Source organism: Paramisgurnus dabryanus, chromosome 17 (assembly GCF_030506205.2).
Source record: "Paramisgurnus dabryanus chromosome 17, PD_genome_1.1, whole genome shotgun sequence".
Lineage (NCBI taxonomy): Eukaryota > Metazoa > Chordata > Actinopteri > Cypriniformes > Cobitidae > Paramisgurnus > Paramisgurnus dabryanus.
The window spans coordinates 9,994,965-10,014,620 of record NC_133353.1 but is presented as its reverse complement, the minus strand read 5'-3'; the positions used below and the strand labels follow the sequence as shown (position 1 = coordinate 10,014,620).

The following is a 19,656-nucleotide window of genomic DNA, read 5'->3' as shown; positions in this document are numbered from 1 at the left end:
TAAATCCAAAAAGAAAAAACGAGCATTTGTGAATCACACTAACCATGTTCCTCTTTTCAGTGTTGCTTTGCTTCATCCAGCGCAGCTGCGTCAGGGGCAGTTCGGTGGAGATGACCGCAGACAGCGAGAGCTTGTTGTTTGCACAAGTGGCTCCCTGAAGCTTCAGACCTGTTAACACCAGAAAGAATCAGACGATGAAGCAGAACTTTGATTAAAACCACTCATTTAGATGAATACTCTTGACGTGACTCACCCTTGATGCCAAAGCTGCAGGCGTCCAGCGCGGCTCCCTGGGCGGACGTGACGTTGACGTCCAAATAAAGTTCCTCCAGAGACCAGCTGTTGACCTGAGCCACATACTGACGCGTGGCTGTGATGTAAGCCTCCGGCACGAACAGGCGACCCAGATTCACGTGAATGTTCTGAAAAAGATCGTTAAAGTGAGCATTAAAACATCTGAAATAAACTGTAACTCAGAAACACCTCTTCAAGCTGCATTGAATGTTTAGTAAGTGCAGCGGAGACCTTGAGCTCTTTAGCGCCCCCGCTCGCCGCTGCCTGCGAGATCTGTTGAAGCTGTTTGATTCTCTCGCTGAAGTCGGCGATCCACTGGATGACAGTCATGGCCGCAGGGACGGTGTATCGACACCAGCTGCGTGGTAAAATGCCTGTGGAAAACACACAACAATTGATTATCGATTGACAATTGGTTTGTCGATGGAACAGTTAGCACAAAGCCTCAGAACTCGTATGCTTTGCATCAAAGTAAAATCGGCAACACGAGCAGTGTTACGGCGACCTTTGACGAGGTCGTTGATGAGCGTGCGCAGGTCGTTGGTCTGCTTTTTCTTGCCCCCACACACGTGCACCACGTCTGTCAGGTCCTGACGAACATCCTGCAGCATACGAGCGCCCATTTTCACCTCCCGCTCGAAGAAGCGAAACAGAGGATCCTACGAACACAACAGCTTGTTTGGTTGGCTTGTTCAAATCATCTGAACTCAAGTCAAACACCTTAAGAGAAAACAGCAGGCCACTCGAGCATCTGACGTGTAAGGGTACCTTGATGTTCTCCACCGTGCGTTTGAGGGGATTGACGGACTCTGGGATGAGATGGAGCCAGTTTGAGGCCGTGGTGTAAAGCGTTCGCATCCAGGCCGGTTGCGCGTCAGACGAAGACGTCGTGCGCTGCTTCTTCTCGGTTTCGTACGCCAGATCATCCTCATCCTCTAACATCTGCATTTTCAACAGCTTTCCCATCATGTCAGTGCCTGCGGGGAGGGGAGAAGACATCATGAGAGGAGGAGCAGCAGGAGGAGGGAGCCACCATCCCCACAGGAAGTGAAGGAGAGAGACAAATCTTAACAGCCACACAAACATATATATGTTTAAGCGCTACGTTAATAAGCAGCTCACGCGAGGTTACCGAGGCTCACAAGGAGACATCTTCACTGTAACGTTAACACTGAAGATGACATACATTTGGTCACTATTTAACTCAACAGTGATTGATTGAATGATTAATTGCACTGTACGCTGTAGCTTAACCTGTTGTAAAATGGCTCGACAGAAACGAAAACTGCAGAAACGTTACATCAATTGTGTGGGACTATTTTGTCTTTTAAAAAGATGTCGCGCAGTGTCAGGTATTGTGCTAAGCCTGTCTTGCTAGCGCTGCTACCTCATGGGGCAACTCACTTACAAAAACACCACAAAGCCATGCATTACAGACAACAACAAATATGTTTAGCCCTTTGTTGGAATAAAAATAGTAACGTCTCCCCACCACCTCTTTGCAAAAGTAAAGCAATTAAATATATATCGATTCCGAGGTAAACAAATCAATAGTTTGGTGAATCGATTTTTTTCTCCCACCCCTAGAAGGTGAACAGCCAAAAAGAAAAATGAATTACAGCTGCTGGAGGCAGAGGACACAAAATGCGTACAGCTATCCACATGCAGACCAGACACAAGAGAGCAGGTGAAACACAGAATGATGAAGGCCTGCGGGGACTGAGAGAACGACTACTCAAAAAAGAGACAGACATAGAGGTTAAGGTTCATTGCTAAGTAAAAGATGGCGATCAGAAATAAAGTGATGTCTTCCCAGCACGACTCCTGTTCGTTGCGTGTGGCTCGTACCCTGAGTGGTGAGCAGGACCTTCTCCGCGTTGCTCGGCAACCCCAGCCATGCCGGAGTCTGCGTGTCAGGCAACATCTCCACCCAGTGTATGAACTCCTCACGTCTGATGAACGCACAGGAAAAACACATTACACCAGCTGCAGAGCGACTCAAATACAGCCGCCAACGCTAAAAGCATCTTTGACTGACCGGATGCCGTCCGGCATTTTGATGTCCTTGTGTCCGTCCACTTTGAGCGCCAGTTTGAATTCGCTGTCGAAGCTGCTCGTGGTAAATAATCGTTCCAGGAAGGTGATGAGCAGTCGCTGATCAAACTCGTTATCGATGCGGCCGCCATATATGGACTGAGCCATCAGGGTCTTCAGCGCCGCCCATGGGATTTTATCCGGAGCAATGTTCTGACGACCCTGCGGAGAACATCGAGAAGTTCAATTGACGTCAGAGCGATTTTCACCTAAAGGAAAATGAAAACGCATTCAGACCTTGGCCGTATCATCTAGCCACGTGTCCACCGTGTCGCAGGCAGAGCGCAGATCAGACTCTCCAAATTCATACTTCTTAGACCAACCCAGCGGTGCGTAACGCAGACGCTCCTGAATGACTGCATGGAACCAGGCCAAGAGGAAGTACAGGCGAGCACGTTCATTTGGAGACTGTGACAGAGAGAAGACAGTCAAGTCATATATGCTAAAAGAGAGGCTGGGTTAGGTTGTGAATACAGCCACAGAACGTTAAGATTCAAGAGATTTATCATAAATGATTCAAGGTTACTGACCACTTAACACATTCAAAGTCTCAACTAGTTTTGGTTGATCGGATCAAATGTGGACAACACTAAATACAGGTGTAAGCTGGGTGTAAAACGTTTCAACACGTCCACTTTCGACCACATTCAACTCAACCTATTGATCGAATGTGTGATGTAAAGAGCGCAATGTTTTCACATGGGTCCTGACTTTTAGCACAACTTAAAAATAAAAGAGGCAGACAGCAGACGCTTTAGTTTTAGGTTTCATTTTGGGAGCGTGTGAAAGTTGTGAAAGTGGACAAAGAGACGGATAAAAAAACGTCTCCCTCTCGTCCACTTGTGACCTGATCATCCAGAAGCGCATCTTTAAACAGGTGTAAACAGAGCCCGGGAAAAACCTCATAAACAAGTTTTAAAACAATTATGCTGATTCAAGCTAATTCAATGTTGAAACCCAACACTAAACGTATGCGTAACAAATGATTGTAGTTTTAATAATGTAATGGTCTGCTTTAAAATGAAAGATTTGCTTCCGTCATTGAACTCTGTCACTTACCTTACACATGCGTGCCACAGGAATACTGCTAAATGTGCGCAACATGTTGGCCTTCACACCAGGAGGCGGCTCAAAAACAAAGATGCGTCCAGCACGCAACAGGTTGACAGGGACCTGACGGAGAGAGATACGGTCATTGTGTGCCATTGACTAACGACAATTGATCTCTTTTGACCTGACATTAAACGACAAAGCACACAGAAAATGAAGGCTGACCTTAGGGTTGATCTCCATGGTGAGGAAAAGGCGGAAACTGGCATGCGGCTGCATGGAGTGAAGTTTCTTCTCCAGCTGCATGAGCCAACCGGGAGCCAAATGAACGTTTTCCAACATCACCCACCTTCATCAACAGCATTTCATTATGTTATCATTCATTGCCCAAACTAAACACACATTTATCTTTCTATTTAACGTTTACATGATAGTTGAGCAGTCTTTATGCTCATCTCAGCTTGTTTCATCTCCATGTCTCATCCTCGGGTTTCCACAAGGACACCGGAGGCCGACAGTCCCTACACCTAACGTTTACTAGAGCCATAGAACGGGTCAACCGCAAGTAAATGGAGTAGACGAGACATGCATCTGTTGATAATTTATCCGCCTGTTGCTTCAGTTAACCTTACACAGGTAGTGTTTATCCTCAGTCTGGAAACAGCAGTTACTTTTAATTTCAAAATGTATGTCTATACTGCACGTACTAGTCTGACATATTTACTGAAAAGCTGCTTTTCAACAATGCAAAATTGAAAAAGCAGTACAGAAATCAATTTGAATTGAATCATCATGATCATCAAATAGTCATGAGTGTGAAGGATCAGTCGTTCTTACCTGCCAGACTTCACAGCTGTGTTGATGTCTCTGTCGGCTTTATTGAACCCTTCGGCAGAACCTTGAGAAGAGAACGAGTGTTCACAGAGTCATGATCTTAAAAACAACCTGTTTGATGACTTCCATCAGGATCAATTTGACGAGGACACAGTGAAAGGTCTTACCAATGGAAATGGAGGTGATGTGTTTGTTCTGCTCAGTAGCGAGATCCCGGACCAATCCGCTGGCATCATAACCCGGCACAGAACACATCAGTACCGGAGTCCCAGGCTTTACCTGAGAACAAATGCAAGACTTGCTTTAAAATGAGACCGAATCAAACAACAGCATGTGCTTCAATGAAGGACAGAAGGCCGTGTGTCTTCACCTCATTATCCACAATGTTGGCCAGATCAAGAGGTTGTTCCATGATGGCCATGAAGGTATCTCCCATAACTTTAGACACGAAAATGTGCGACATGGCCAGCAGACGATCGGGTCGGAACGCTTGGATCAACAGCAGCTGATGAACCGCCTGACCGATCGGAGCTGAGGACGAACGTCAAACGCTGGTTACTTCTGGACGCTTTCAAAGGACGCTTGTTTTATTTAAACATGCATCTTTATACTCACTGGACGTCTTTTCTTCTGTCCACAGGTAGGGCGCAGACAGCTCTGGAGAGTTGCTCTCTATCCACATGAAGAATTGCTGGAACGCAAGAGAGATCATTGAATAATTTGACAACCCTTTCACACTTTTGTTTCTATTCAATCTGAGAAAGCAAAGGGGCTGAACGGTCACCTCATCAGCCTGGACTTTGGACACCAGGTCTTTAAACGCAGGTAGGTAGCTAAGGCGCACCATGCCTTCTGACTGCTCGCCGGTCAGGCCCTTCACCTTCGGCACGTCCTTCCCGGTTAACACGATTTCTTTCCCACGCAAAAAGTGCTGGAACTCTGCGTCAAATGACGGTTCGCTGGAGAACAGAGTAAAAGAAAAAGCAAGTGTGAACACAGCGTCAGTCTTTATCAAATCTTCCATGAATCAAATGGAGTCTTGTTTGTATCTTTCAGTTCTCAAGTTGTTTATACCTGGTCAAACCCTTCAGGTTGATTCTGGCGAGGAGCACCGCAAATGTAATATGATCTTGATGCAGCATTCCGCGAGCGACTCGGTTAAAAGCAACCTGGACAAAAAAAAAATCATGCTCATCTCACATTACTCTGCCTGGATTTGAGCATTTAGTTTTTCAAGCACAGTTTCTTACTTGGAAGAGGTCTTTGGTGATGTGAGACAGGCGCTGCGTGTGGTCGCTCACACTCTTCAGATTAGGGTTCTCGTATAAAACAGTGTGATAAATATCCAGGAAGAAATGCAGCGAGTACTGATACAGGAAATGCATCTGAGGAAGAGACAGAACCATTCACACTCACAAGTAAGGGAACACACGTTATTGTTTTGTATGTAAATATGAAAGTGTGCGTGTGAGAGAGAGACCTGGTTCAGAGACTCCATAGTGAAATAGATGCTGCTGCACGCAGAAGCCAGTGACAGATACTGCTGAGATACCGTCTCCACTTCCTGCATAACTATATCCGTCTCCTCCACTTTCCTCGTCACTTCGGCAGCTTCCTTCTTTAGATTCTCCAGAGTGGTGATAATGGTGTCGTCATCCAGAATACGACCCTTGACCTCGTTCAGGGCCTGTAGAAGAGACTTCTCCAGCTGACGGAGGCGAAGCTGGAACTCACCTGAGTGCATTTGAAACACAGCAGAACTTAAATCTCTCGTCATTAAGCATGGTCACACAAGTAAACAGCAGCCGCAGACGTCACTCACCCTGAAGTTTCAGCAGGTCTGAGCGCTTCTCATCCACGTCCGGACGCTCGGCCTTCAGAACCTCGTTCAGACACTGACTCTGCAAGCTGCTACGGGTCACGGTGAAGTTCACAAAGGTCACACGCGAGCAAAGGTCTGGAGGGAATTCAACCTGCGGCGGCACATAAGAGTTCAATTACTACATGTTGCAAAAATCAGACGCTCTAGAGTTAAATAAGAAGAACGTACTGTTGGGTCTCGCGTAGACAGGAATATGACGAAGGAAGGAGACAAATCAATGTCCTGATCCCCAAGGGTGATGAGAACTCGCCCACCGGTTCTGCGCACCTCTCTGTTGAGCACTGGGTTCAATATGGGGTCGTAGCTCTCCACATCCTGCAAAAAAATTCAAAAGCACTGAATTCAAGCAGTGTGTCCTGTTTTCCATCGCTGTAATAGAAAACTGTGAAAAGTGCTACGTAAATACATTTGAACAGAATTTAATACATGACAGAATAGTGCAAAGGCTGACAGATGACTTGCTGGATGTGTGATTTCCGAGTACTAATGAGTGCCTCTGTACCTGCACCAGCAGAGGGTTGCCAAATCTCAGAGCGCTCTCCAAATTCTTCCTGAAGGCATCGTCCAAAAAGCTCGTACGAGTGATCTTTCGATCTTTGTATTCGTTCATGATGAACTCTGTGGCCTGGCCTGATGGATCAATGATCAGAGGATACCTGCAAAACACGATTAATAAAGAGATCACAATGAAAGCACTTCAAATCATCTAACGCATGCATGTTTGCACTTCTTAATGCAAAAGTTGGTATGCACATGGAGAACACGTAAATGTGGACACGTACCTGTTGAACCTCTTCAGCATGATGGCATTTTCAGTGCAAAGATCATCAGCAGGCAGAGAGTTGGCCTGCCAGCGCAGTCTCTCGTCAGCATTGGAAAGATATTCAGTCCTTGCAATATCTGTGCGGAACTGGGATTAAAATAAAAAGTCAAGTCAAGAAGCTTTATTGTCATTTCAACCAAAAAAAGCAGTGTAGTGAAATGAGACGATGTTTCTACAAGACCATGGTGATACACACTGAACTACATAACCCCAGCAGCTGATACAAAAATGTAAATGTTTTTCTTTCTTTCTTTCTTTCTTCAGTGAGGCTGTGCAATGGGCGTTTCACATGGTACACAGCAACCGTGGGTGTTTAGTTCTTTTTCAAAAGGAGACGTGCGGAAAGCACCAAAACGTGGGCGGTTACAGAAGTCCATACGCCTTGCCTGTGCACCCAAAAAACTGTCCCTTTTAAGGACACGGCTGGCGCCGTTGAAGATAAACATTTGGACTAAATGAGTTTCTAGCCCTTTTAACACCACATTTTACCATGTTACAACACTCAAAACATCATACACTGTGAGAGTGTAGGGTCTAAGAGAAATGTGGAAAGGAATTTGAATTTGATAGATACATTTAGCCAAGAATGACTCTGGGTTAGGTTATGTTCTAGTGTGAAAAACCCATTTGAGATTTTGGGAGCACAATGTGGTTGGTCTGCTGGTGCTATCGTCACATTATTAAATGTGTCCTTGGTATCTTTGAGTCGTCTCCTGACTGTACCTGAATGTTGGCCTGCTGGAGGTGATGAGACCAGGTGGTGAAGAGGTTCTGTCGCATCTGCTGATCAAAATAACCAGCATAAGCAATGAAGGCAGCAGAGAGAAGACAGTCTCCAGCGATGGTGGACATCTGATTTTTGAAGGTTTCGCTGGTCTTTTCCCATCGCTCTCTCTCGGCAGATAAACTCTTCAAGAGCGCCGTACTGCGGTTTACCTGCAGAATGACACAGAACAATGACTGATCTGCTCAAAGCAGTAATCTAACGTCACAGATTGACATCTTTAATGCAGACGTGCGCACACGTCAATCTTTAGTAGTCATACCTTTGCCTCCACAGCGGCCAAGTCAGCCTTGATGGCCTGGGCTTCAGAGATGAGCACCGCGTATTCCTCCTTGTAACGTGCAATGCTGGCCTCCAGATCACGGATCATCTGCTCCACCTCCTCTGCCTTGGTCTTATTATCTGTGGCATCATCCTCCAGTTTCTGCAGCTCGCTCCTCAGGGGTTCCACTTGTTTCAGCACGTCTGCGTAATTCAGCTGAAAACAGAGACACACAGACATCACAAGCCAGGCAGCAGAGGACGCGGGAAAGTGCAGCGGGTGATTCGGACATGGGCTCGTACCTGAGCGATCGCCCATTTGACCATGGGTCCGCAGGCCAGAGACGCCCGGTTCACCTGCTCGTAGTTGTAACTGGGGTTTGACATGTAGTTCTTTTTCATCTTCTCACGAATGGAGTCACTGTTAGGAATGAGACAGGGATGCGTCAGAAGGGATGCGGCTTTCGGATGTAATTGTGAAATGATGGCCTAAACTAAAGCATCTACACTTATCAGCGCTCTCTCAATTATGTCTGCGCAACGCTGTCTATGAATGTCTTTCACCGATACAACACAAACCAGACGTGATGCCTGACAGCTACATATGTGGAAATGTGTGTATGAATGAAGATGATACCTCATGTCCTCAGAGACAAAGTTGACTATGCTGGAGATGAAATTGTCTCTGATAATAACTTGTCTGATCTTTTTCCAGTCATTGGTCTCCTCCCCCAGCAGGAGGCAGATCGACTCTAGAGCCAGTTTAACCGCTGCGGGGGGGTTGGCCATAGCACGTACTTCAACAAGATGCTGTTTCTTTATAGAGCTGACAGCTGGAGAGGGAATGGAGGGGTGGGGGGGTTTAGGACCATGGAGGATAAATGGTTTCGTGCGGTGGGAGCAGAACAGCTGCGGTGCTGAAAAGAGGTACCGTGTCAGGCTAAGCCTGAGCCCGATTCTGCGCTAGGAACTATCAGCGGTTACAGCGACCTTGAATCTGTACTTAACTAAACACCCCCCCCACCACCACCACCACCCCTAACCCCTTTTAAACACTACAGCCACTGCTCCACACCCAGCACGTCAGTCACCTGATTTCATCGGCAGAAAAGTTCACAATAGTAGGGATGAAGTTCTCGCGCATTATGATGGAGCGAATCTGTTTCCAGTCGGTGGTACTCTCGCCCAGCAGCAGGCAGATGGATTCCAGAGCCAGTTTGACTGCCGCCGGCGGGTTGGCCATCGATCGCACCTCCACTAAGTGCTGCTTCTTAATAGATTTAACAGCTAAACGACCCACGGGCCGCGAGCATAGACAGGAAGAGAGCAGAGACGTTAAACGCAGTGAACGAACAGAACAAACATGTACAGAAAAGAGCTCAAAAACAGTCCAATTCAAGGAAACATTCACAGACTTCTCCAATGCAGTGCATATCTTAATCCTGGTCCTGGTGACCCAACTCACATTTTCGTTTTGAAAAGCTCGGTCTTCATTCGGGCTGAGCTTTTGAAAACAAACCCGACCTGGGCCCAGCTAAGCTTTAGTCGAAAAAGCTTCGTTGTGAACGGACTCTGGTCGGAGGACATCAGAGCTGGAAGACCTTTACTTTAAAACCATTACAGCTTTTTTGATGTTGTCTTCAAATATCTCATACACTTGCAATTTCTTTGTGTGAAATTTAAATGACAGCAAGAAAATTTTCATAAACTGTCTGAATACGCTCATCTTTTTCCTGAAAAAAATGTGAAACACAAAACTTGCGATACACACAAAAATATGTATGGAAACGGCTCGAGGTCAGATTTTTTGGCCATACACCAAAACTTTTGCGACAATAGGTTTTTGACAGAGTTTCATCGATAAAAGACTGGAGACTTTCGCAAAAAAAGTTTACGCATATTCACTTTGTCAATAACAAAATCCAGATGAAATCATGGCTTTTATGTTTTTTGGCATCTTAGGCATAATATTTTACCTGAATAGCACTGTTAATTGTAAATGGAGTTAGAAAATAATACAGAAATACACTTATGATTTATCATCTGATTGAAAGACAGATTCATCAACTGATCAAGGTGCATCTGATAAAGGAGACATAAATGTGCAAGTGCTGTGGGTCCACAGGCCAGAATTAAGAACCACAGCTCCACTGGATTTATATTGCAACTTTGTTGTGTCGCTTAAGGCGTTTACACTTTAATTTAGTGGAGTAAGACCCACCAATGTGTTTTAACATACACTGCTACTATATACACGTGTATATGTATATAGTTGCAGGTGTCACATCTGACATGAAAAGAAAAAAATTTGAATATTTCCTTTAGAGCAGAAGATCATAAAATGACAGGAAACTCTTCATGTAAATCAGACACCATTGTGACAGAGACCCCAAAGCCAAACTCGACCGCATGCTGGAGCGTGAACACGGCATTCGTACCGTTCTGAGCCTCGATGACGGCCGGCTCCACCTGGTCAAGATCCTGCTGCACTCTCAGCTGCTTGTCTTTAATCACTTCCTGCTGTTTGTAAACGGCTTCCTGTATCTCCTGACTCATGACCTGTTCACCAAAACAATCAGCAGAAATTTAAAGCAGCTGTCTGAGAACAGGAGAGTTGATTTAAATGATTTATATCCCTCATCTTACCTTTTTCTTCTCAGCTTCTTGTTGGTCTTTCACCATCTTCTTCAGCTTGTCGTTGGCAGCAGCATTCTTCACCTCCAGCTCTTGACTCTTGATGCGCAGATCTCGCCGCAGCTCCTCTACCTGAGACCACAAACAAACTCAGTTAGCACGTGACCGTGTCTCACCACATGTTAGCATGAATGCGTTCGCACGGACCTGATCTACAGTCTCTTTGATTTTGCGCAGACCGACATTGAGGTGCATCTGCTGTTCCTCCAGCTCGCTACGTTTCTCATTAAACAGATTGGCATAGTGGTTGATGAAGTCCAGGTAATGGCGGGGGGTGATGGCCATCGTGCGGCCGCCACGCTTGGCCAGACGGCTGTTGGCCTGACAAACGGAGAAAATTCACAACTCAAAGTAATGCAAAATATCAAAATAATATATAAAAGAAACGTGTGTTAAGCTTCATGATCATTTCAGACCTGGTGCAATGTCTGATGAACAAACACGCAGCCATTGACGATAGCCTCACGGTGGGTGGGCGGCTGGGGCAGTTTGTCGTACACAGTGGGCATGTAGTCAGGAACCTTGTAGTTGGGCTTCTCCAGGTCCATCTTGCTGGTGAACTCTTTGCCCACCTGGTAAAGCGCCTCAGTAGACCAGTCACCAAACCAATTCAAAACACACCTGTGGAAAAACAACAATTAGTTCAACAAAGACTGACCGATGATTCCGACAACGAGCATACATTCGACCCCTCAAATGGGATGTCGCACCTGTTGAAGAGAGCAGGTGATGTGGCCGCACGGTCCTTCAGACCTTCTGATGATGGGTTCATGGTGAAGACCACATGCAGGTTTCTGATCACCTGGCTTGTGAACCATTTGTAAAGCTCCTCATGGGTGTCCAACATCAGCCCCTCTTTCTGTGCACCTTCCTTGCACTGGGTCATTAGGGTGGCGTATTCGTCACCCTCAAACAGACCGGGCACCTACACCAGCACAAACACACACACTTCAGAACCCACATTACAAAACACATCAATGCAGGAGTGATTCTTCATTCAAGTGACAGACCTCTCCGTTAGCCAGCAATGTGTTCATGCGCTCCAGGAAGCCAGAGTCCAGCACATTAGACTCGTCCATAATGAAGGCGATCTTCTCATTCTTGCATCCAGACCGACGCAAGACCGTACGCAGGTCTTCATCGAAGTCCTCACCGGTATATTTCCTGTGGACCTGTGATCACAGTTGCAAAACCCTTATACATCTGAAGATTGTTTGATACACACATGTGACCCAGTCTCATTATCTAATAACAAATTCAATCTTCGACTAGACTTCTGTTGCACAAATGTTTTATATATTGTTAGGGCGTTAATATTAAACCTTAATCTGATAGACACTCAGTCCATTCATCCAAGCCACAAATCGAGAGAGCGTCGTCTTTCCAGCCCCGCTAACACCGATTAAGAGTAGATGACCCTGCGGCTGACGAAAGATTCTGGAGAGAACATCAGTGAAGCGTTATTGACAGTCAAACAAGGTAAAGAGAACAGAGGTTTTTTTTGATTCTAGCTCTCCTCACCTGTCAATTTTCAGCACATGATCCAGAACTTCATTAAAGAGCGCCAGAGGAACATCCAGCTCCTCCTCGTAAAAGACCTTCAAACGGGCCTTCACATAATCACGCAGCTCCTCCTGCTCCACAGGAACGTAGTCCTACAGGGCAACAGAAGAAGAACGGGTTACTTGATTTAAAAGACCTAACAGGTGACACTCCAACAGGTGCTTTGAGTCGACTTACCTTTGACAGCCAGTTACTGTACAGGATGGGTCGATTGAGGGCTTTTTCACGATCAATGTTGGGAAAGTGTTTGAGAGCCACGATGTCTATATTCTCATCGGTCCATCGTCTCTCCTCATCCTCCACCAATCTGTCAGGAGAATGAGTTACGTATGAAAATATGTACAGTTCAACAACAATAATCGTACATTCATTTTAAACCTACCGATCCTGGAAAAGTCGCAGAGCTTCATGAGCCCAGATACGAATGAGACCCTCCACAGGTAAGGTCTCCAGGGGCCGTAAGGCCTCAAAGATACCCCTGACCCAGCGGGTCATCTCTCTCGGAGAGTAGATGTAGTGGGGCTGTGTGTCCTGAGTGAATCGCTCCTGTTCAAATATAATATGGTTTCATCGGTTCAAACCTTATAGGTGCATTAAAAAATGACTGGCATATTGCTGCTATATATGTACAAACCTGAGACATCGTGTAAAACTCCACCATGGCAGCAGTGAGCGGCTCAGCAAAAGTTCGGAGCGACGGGATAAGTCTAAGCATGGCTCGGTTGAAGGTGCCATAGATCTGGGTGAGGGAGGCGGGTCCGGGATAGTCCACGTACACAACGGGCACGTGCCGCAGGAACCTGCACACAGTCATACGCACTCGTAACGCTGCTTAAACATTGCAGGAGGATTTTAAACAGTGATGATCACACAAGATGACAGGTGCACCTGTGAGAGAGGGGCTTCCTGCCTGGGTCTGTGGGGGGGTTGCAGGCTCCGACAAACTGGATTCGCTCGAGTTTCACCCACGTTTGATCGGAAGTGCGATAAAAGCCGCCATGCTCCACCATCTACAGCCAACAAACAACATGTTAACATTCACGTCACGAAGAGACCGAGCTGAAGATAATGAGCCGCTTAATTCAGACCTGTCTGATGAAGGAGATGACCCGCTGCGTACTGTATTTGTCCATGTCGGGCAGGTTGATTTCATCACAGAAGAGCACGAGCCATTTGCCCAGCTGCACCGGAGCCAGAACCACACCGTTAGGAGTCCTGCGGTATTCACAGTAATGATCGAATGTCTTCAGAAGAAGCTCTGGGGTTGTGGCACTAGAGAAGTTCAAACCCACAACCTGATGAAAACACAAACGTCGTCATCATGACATGAAACGAGATTCACTGTTCAAAGCGATGGCATAGAATGTGATCATATACCATTGTTAGGGAAAATGAGATGACCTAACCTAAAACCAGCCAAACGTAATTCAACATCTTAGCTTAGCTTAGAATAAAGATGGTGGCTGATCGTTTTTTTTTGTCTGTGTCCCACCCACTGATCTGTAATAGGTCTTTAGCGTGAGTGGGTCCCACCCATAGCACCCACCTTGGAAAAATTAGGAATGAGTGTCTGTGGTCTTTCACCCTCGATAAAGATAAAGCAGTTCCTTCTTTCAATGACGCAAAATGACGATTTTTACATCATTGAAAGGAGGAAGTGCAACACTGAAATCTGTATTTCTCCCATCTCAGGGGAAACTGAGGGAATGAATTTCTAACGGTTTATCGCCCACTCCTAGTGCTGAGTGTGCAAGACCCAATTTCGTGGACATATCAAGTAAAGGCTTTGCATGCAGCTTCACACCCAAAAATGATCCACCTGAACCCCATGTTAGTTACCCATTTTTCACCCATCCCCCTGGTGGATGTGCCGCCATAAATAAACTGCGAGTCTGTGGGAATCACTGAATTCTACAACAACTTCACAAGTCCTCACCTCCATGTCTGGTAAAGCTCTGAGGGCACTGAAGAGGGTCATGGTTTTACCGGAGCCTGGCGGGCCACAAAGCACCAAAGGTTTGTGCTCAGCCAGCCAGGTGTAAAGAAGGGCTTCGTGACGCACTGTATCCAGAGTGGGCACAACCACATCAGGTGATGCCACCTTGTGCGTCTCCACCTCGATTTGGGGCACCTTACCCTGCCAGGACTGCCACTCGCCAGTGATGGACACCTGACAAATTTCAGAGTTAGTGTGTAAGCTACGTATATAAAAAAATATATAAAGGTCTAAATAATCAAAGCGGTGTCAGTGTCCGTTCACACCTCATAGTCAATGATCGGCACGTTTGGCGCAGAAGGAAGTGACACGGTTGTGATGCGGCGAATGTATTCTCCAAGCTCCGCCCTCATCTTTAGTCTACTGTCACCCGAGAAGGACCACAGGACTGCATAGATGAGGTATTTCTGTAAAACATGAAACAACAAAAAAGTTGACTAACTTGTGACGAACACAAATTGCTGACAGCAGTTGCCTCGAGCGATTTCCACATCTTCGGGCTACTTTTGCGTACCTGCATGTATTTCTCCAGCTGGTCAATAGGCATGGGGAAATCAGGGTGGTTGTTGTTGTACAGCGCGACATTGCGGCAGGCCTGATGCAGCATGGAGAAGAGAGAGCCCAGCGAGCGCAGCCGGGTAAAGTCCATGATGTGCTCCATCTTTGAGGCGTGCTCTAAGGCTTTGATCACCAGTCCTGTCGAGGTGAAATATGGCTGGAGTACTGCAGCAGCATCTCTCTGGATCTGTGGGTTATATATACACACACACACACACACACACACACACACACACACACACACACACACACACACACAGCTTTAAAAGGAGTGTGCAGATTTTATATCACCAACATTTCTATTTGTGGAAGTTGATTTCATTTCTCCATGTGCTCCGAGCCAATACAAAAAGAGGCAAAGTGATTCGATAGTTAATCACGCAATATCAAAATACATCATTTAATTTCCACAAATGTTCTTCTTCTAATGATGTTCTCACATACCTGCAGCATCGGCGACGCAGACTCTTCGCTCTCATCCTCCGTACTCTTTCTCATCCGCTGTGCCTCATCCTCACCCTCATCCAGCGGGATGCTGCGTAAGCGTGCCAGGAAATTATTGAAGATCATGTCTGTGCTGAGAACGTCCTCACTAAACCAAACCATCCCGCAGCGAGAAACCGTTGCCAGCGTGGCGTATTTCAGGTCCTGAACCTCAAACATGACGCGCACCTGTGTGATGACAGCAATGACATCATCATCCACCACACAACCAAAACACAATCCATGTTCTTGAGTTATAATGCATTCGTACATTAGGCGGCAGGCTGAGACGCTCTCCGTTGGGCAGGGTCAGGAGTTTGTTGTCATCCAGCACGGAGTTCAGATTCTCCACCCACTCAGGATCCACATCACCATCAAAGATAATCCACTGCCTCTTCTGTAGCTCCCCACGAACATTGTCAATAATCCTGAACAAAACAAAAATGCAGACCGAGACCATTATCGATGATCTTGAACAAAACACACAAAGTGTTGATCGTGTGGGTTTTCAACAAAGATCGGTGTTCCTGATGAGGATAAAACGGCCTATAATCAGAATATCCATTTCTATACATAAGAATACATGTAAAAATTCAGTACATATGAGAAATCAAACATTATCATTCTAACTTTGTTGTTTTAGAGAGATCCACAGCGACAAGTTTTTTTCTGGAGATATTTAATTTGTTTTTTTGACCAGACTTTTCTTATCGTGTTAGGAATGCACCGGCAGTTTGATTATGACAGTGAAAGCACACAAGAAAATAAAAAGGCACTTTACTGGACTCACTTTCTGAGCACGTGTGTGAAAAGCCCATCCGTCCATTCACGCGTGTTGGGATCCAGCGTTCCGTACAGGTGATCTTTGCTGATTGCTTTGGGATCGATGATGTGAGCGACACCCTCCACCCCCTCCAGCCTCTCCAGAGCTTTCAGCAGAACCCTCCAGGCCATCGTCTTACCGCTGCCCGATGGCCCGACCATCATCAGGCCGTGATTAATCTGAGTGATCTGATACAGCTGCAGAACCTAAAGATGAAAGTAACAGATATACACTTAAAACAGCAGAATATATCGTGGCACAGTGTGAGTTTATAGAAAGAATAACTTATGCCAAATTTAGTTGCAAACCGAAAGAGTGCTTACCTTCTCCACCCACATGCTCCCCACATCGTCGCCATCTCCATACGTTAGATACATCTCTGTACAGACCTTCTTCAGCTCATCCCGAAGTGCCGTCATCTCTCCACGCATGTACTGCACGCCAGGAAACACGTCTGACAGCAGACTGAAGAGCAGAGGAATGTCTTCAGCGACCAGCTTCGGCACCATCGTCTCACAAACGCTCTGGATTAGAATCTGACCGACAGGAAACAAGAGTCATATTTACTCTTTCAACTGCTCATCATACCGAGACCCAAACAAACACACAGAGTATCCTGGTCACATTACAGGAGCTAGGGTTTGTTTTTATGGCTGTGTCTGATTTTTACCTCCTGTTCTGGAAGGTTCTCAGCAATCTCGTTCTCATCCACATCTTCACCTCGTTCACCCTTTTCCCGTTTGATTTTCTGAATGCGCTCTCTCTTCACATTGCCGGCGCTGATCAGCACGCTCTTGAGCGCACGCAGACCAAAGTCATAGTGAGACTGAGAGGACAGCTGCTCGTCACACAACCTGAAACCAAAGAAGAGCCTTACCCTACACGTGTGCACAACATTAGTGACCCCCACTCAGTAACCCCCCTCTCTAGGATACCCCAATACCACCCGTGTGCTAAAATACAACAGTGTACGGTTTATGTGTTTATCACAGGAGACTGACGTACTTGAAGAAGGGGACGATCTTCTTGGCGAGGATCTCGGCCGTGCGGAAGCCCTGAGAGTACAGCATGACTTGAGCGATCAGCTGACGGTCGGGTTTGGTCATGGCTAAACTTCTGAAGAGCTTCTTCAGGTTATCGGGCAGGTTGGAACGTCCAGCGTAACCAGGATTCATGGTAATGAAGATGGCCATCTCAGGACTGACCTTCACCTGCTTGTTGAGCAGCTCTGTGGTGATGGGTACACCTGAACACACACACACCCCATGATCACATAACTCACACAGGAATGTCAAGTCTCGTGTTCAATTCTGTTTCACTACTAAAACTCCACAGGCTCAATTAATGATCCTATATTATTATTATTATTATTATTATTATTATTATATACAGTCCCGTAGTGTGTCTCTGCCTGGGGGTTAAAGAAATGAACACTTACGACATGGGCTTTCAGACAGATATTTCATATGAATATAGGTCCTTAAAGGAATAGTTCACCCCAAAATGAAAATGTGCTATTTATTTACCCCCAGGGGATTACTTTTGTATTGAATGTATCTGCTTTTTAAACTCTCAAAAAGGGCAGAAATTATTTACCTGCATTAAATGAAATCACAGAGGTGATGGGTCCCTTTAAACACTGTTCTTTCAACAACATTTTCAAGTTGACTTTGAACGGTTTAATCATTTTATAGACTATAGGTGTTAACTGTGAATGTTTTGTTTAACAGATGAAAAGCCCTAACAGTACATACTGCGGTCCCGGTTGGGGTTGCTGTGTTCTCTCAGGGCCACCTGAATGTACTGAACTTGCTGCGACACAGCAGACAGCATGCGCTCCTCCAGACGATTGAACTCGTCGAAACAGCCCCAGGCACCCACCTGACACAGACCCACAAAGATGCGGCCCATAGCCTGAAAAACAAAGTCACAAAATAAAAACCTGCACATAACATGAGTTCTATGCAGTCCAGTCAAACACATGTAAGATGTTTATTAAGGGCAAACAACGATGACGATGCAGAATAGCTGAGAATTTAATTCAATCTTCACATTCTCATTCAACCAAAGCATGATGTTATGGAATCATCCCTCTTTCAAGGTCATCCCAGTTCATCGTCTTCTGTACCTGAAAGTCGAACGTCTCGTCACAGTTAAAGACCAGCACGAAACGGCCCAGCTGGTGACCCAGAGCTTTAACGGACTCGGTCTTTCCTGTTCCAGCAGGACCTGCAGAAGAATAGAAGCCATTTCATCTCACATCTGTCAACATCTGCATGCTGTCCTGTAAATCTAGGAGAAGATTTAAGATAAACAAAAACTCAAAAGATGACTGACCAAAGGGTGACCCTCCCAGACGGGCCTCTAGAGCTTGTGTCATGGTGAGGTAGCAGCGGTCGGTCAGGGGTGTTTGCACAAGCTTATCCTGAACACCCAGGTACTCAAACCCATAGTTGAACTTGGCGTTGGCCATCTGAATGGAGAGCTGCTGCAAGACATCCATCTGCTTAGGGTCGAAGTAGAAGCGCATCTGACAGAGCCACTCGAACGATTTGGGGTTGTCGATCTTGTTTTTGATCAGAGCTCGGCTGACATCTCTCTGGTGGACCAGCTCGGTGATCTAAAAGCAAAAAAAGACAAAAACACAGGGGTAGTTTTTTTTAGCATTAGTTATTCTTGACAAACAGATTTCCTGCAGCAGCACTGATCAAATTGGGTCGACAGAAGCAGTTCAATTTATGCTTCATGATCCACACGTCAAGGGATTGAGAAGGTTCCTTATATGCATGACCACAGGGTGAAGAAAACTCTGTCCACAAACAAAAGCTGCTTAAATTACATTAAAAAAAAGAAGCGACAATGAAGCCTCACACAATCGCATTCAGAAACAAAAGTAATTGTGCGAGCCCAACTAGATGCAGCCTCAGAATGTTTAAACACACAGACGCTTCTACATCTATCTGCAACCGAGACAATGAGGTTCTGACCAGATGTTCCAGTTTCCTCCTGCGTAGCGGCGGCTGCTCCATCAAAACCGTGTCAGCCAGCAGGTTGAGCGTCGCCTCCACGTTGGCCAGCACGGCCTGCAGCGGATCCATGTTATCCCCACCCGCAATCGTGGTCAGAGCATTCTCAACATTCTCAGACCAGTCGATCTGGGCGGACAGAACCACCAGCTGGGCCTAAACAAGATGAAATAATTCACATTAGGGTTATAGGTAACACTGGTTTGTTTCAGAGAGACTGTTGGATCAGAATGTTGGTCACCTGGTATTGGTCAATCCAGTTGATGTAGGTGCTTAGATCGATGGCAGTGCCCTTGTTGAAGGCACCCACCTCAGTGACGGACTCGGCCAACAGTTTTGCCAGCGTCACTCTCATCTCACGCTCCACCAGCGTCAACCACTCGTTGATCTTTGGATGCTTTGTGATGGACACTGGTGTTTTGAAGAGCACCTGCAAATAAATAATCACAGACATATGAGAGACACGATCTAATAAAAAAGCATACAGTAAG

The 19,656-nt window shown here is 46.0% G+C and overlaps 1 protein-coding gene across 2 annotated transcripts in view; it reads right to left on the bottom strand.

Moving 5' to 3' along the window:
- The window catches only part of dync1h1 (dynein, cytoplasmic 1, heavy chain 1), a 31,656-nt gene that overhangs the window by 463 nt on the left and 11,537 nt on the right, over nt 1-19,656 (bottom strand). The window contains exons 25-77 of one of the 2 annotated variants that reach the window (XM_065275119.2): nt 19,407-19,595; nt 19,127-19,321; nt 18,477-18,759; nt 18,268-18,368; nt 17,894-18,053; nt 17,145-17,385; nt 16,810-16,993; nt 16,463-16,675; nt 16,107-16,345; nt 15,588-15,744; nt 15,278-15,505; nt 14,790-15,020; nt 14,542-14,682; nt 14,216-14,449; nt 13,368-13,574; nt 13,168-13,289; nt 12,914-13,079; nt 12,662-12,825; nt 12,457-12,586; nt 12,238-12,371; nt 12,039-12,153; nt 11,727-11,888; nt 11,427-11,641; nt 11,133-11,337; nt 10,864-11,037; nt 10,669-10,788; nt 10,461-10,581; nt 9,114-9,309; nt 8,326-8,443; nt 8,024-8,239; nt 7,701-7,913; nt 6,937-7,064; nt 6,657-6,810; nt 6,323-6,469; nt 6,095-6,245; nt 5,753-6,006; nt 5,523-5,657; nt 5,347-5,441; nt 5,057-5,231; nt 4,888-4,963; nt 4,643-4,803; nt 4,440-4,551; nt 4,276-4,336; nt 3,664-3,787; nt 3,448-3,561; nt 2,626-2,796; nt 2,333-2,550; nt 2,143-2,246; nt 1,063-1,271; nt 800-953; nt 526-668; nt 254-422; nt 44-168 (exon numbers count right to left, since the gene is read on the bottom strand). In XM_065275119.2, the coding sequence (XP_065131191.1) occupies nt 44-168; nt 254-422; nt 526-668; nt 800-953; nt 1,063-1,271; nt 2,143-2,246; nt 2,333-2,550; nt 2,626-2,796; nt 3,448-3,561; nt 3,664-3,787; nt 4,276-4,336; nt 4,440-4,551; nt 4,643-4,803; nt 4,888-4,963; nt 5,057-5,231; nt 5,347-5,441; nt 5,523-5,657; nt 5,753-6,006; nt 6,095-6,245; nt 6,323-6,469; nt 6,657-6,810; nt 6,937-7,064; nt 7,701-7,913; nt 8,024-8,239; nt 8,326-8,443; nt 9,114-9,309; nt 10,461-10,581; nt 10,669-10,788; nt 10,864-11,037; nt 11,133-11,337; nt 11,427-11,641; nt 11,727-11,888; nt 12,039-12,153; nt 12,238-12,371; nt 12,457-12,586; nt 12,662-12,825; nt 12,914-13,079; nt 13,168-13,289; nt 13,368-13,574; nt 14,216-14,449; nt 14,542-14,682; nt 14,790-15,020; nt 15,278-15,505; nt 15,588-15,744; nt 16,107-16,345; nt 16,463-16,675; nt 16,810-16,993; nt 17,145-17,385; nt 17,894-18,053; nt 18,268-18,368; nt 18,477-18,759; nt 19,127-19,321; nt 19,407-19,595 (8,754 nt within the window). Of the gene's footprint in view, nt 1-43; nt 169-253; nt 423-525; nt 669-799; nt 954-1,062; nt 1,272-2,142; nt 2,247-2,332; nt 2,551-2,625; nt 2,797-3,447; nt 3,562-3,663; nt 3,788-4,275; nt 4,337-4,439; nt 4,552-4,642; nt 4,804-4,887; nt 4,964-5,056; nt 5,232-5,346; nt 5,442-5,522; nt 5,658-5,752; nt 6,007-6,094; nt 6,246-6,322; nt 6,470-6,656; nt 6,811-6,936; nt 7,065-7,700; nt 7,914-8,023; nt 8,240-8,325; nt 8,444-8,659; nt 8,856-9,113; nt 9,310-10,460; nt 10,582-10,668; nt 10,789-10,863; nt 11,038-11,132; nt 11,338-11,426; nt 11,642-11,726; nt 11,889-12,038; nt 12,154-12,237; nt 12,372-12,456; nt 12,587-12,661; nt 12,826-12,913; nt 13,080-13,167; nt 13,290-13,367; nt 13,575-14,215; nt 14,450-14,541; nt 14,683-14,789; nt 15,021-15,277; nt 15,506-15,587; nt 15,745-16,106; nt 16,346-16,462; nt 16,676-16,809; nt 16,994-17,144; nt 17,386-17,893; nt 18,054-18,267; nt 18,369-18,476; nt 18,760-19,126; nt 19,322-19,406; nt 19,596-19,656 lie in introns of both variants that reach the window. The other variant, XM_065275120.2, reaches the window with a different exon arrangement.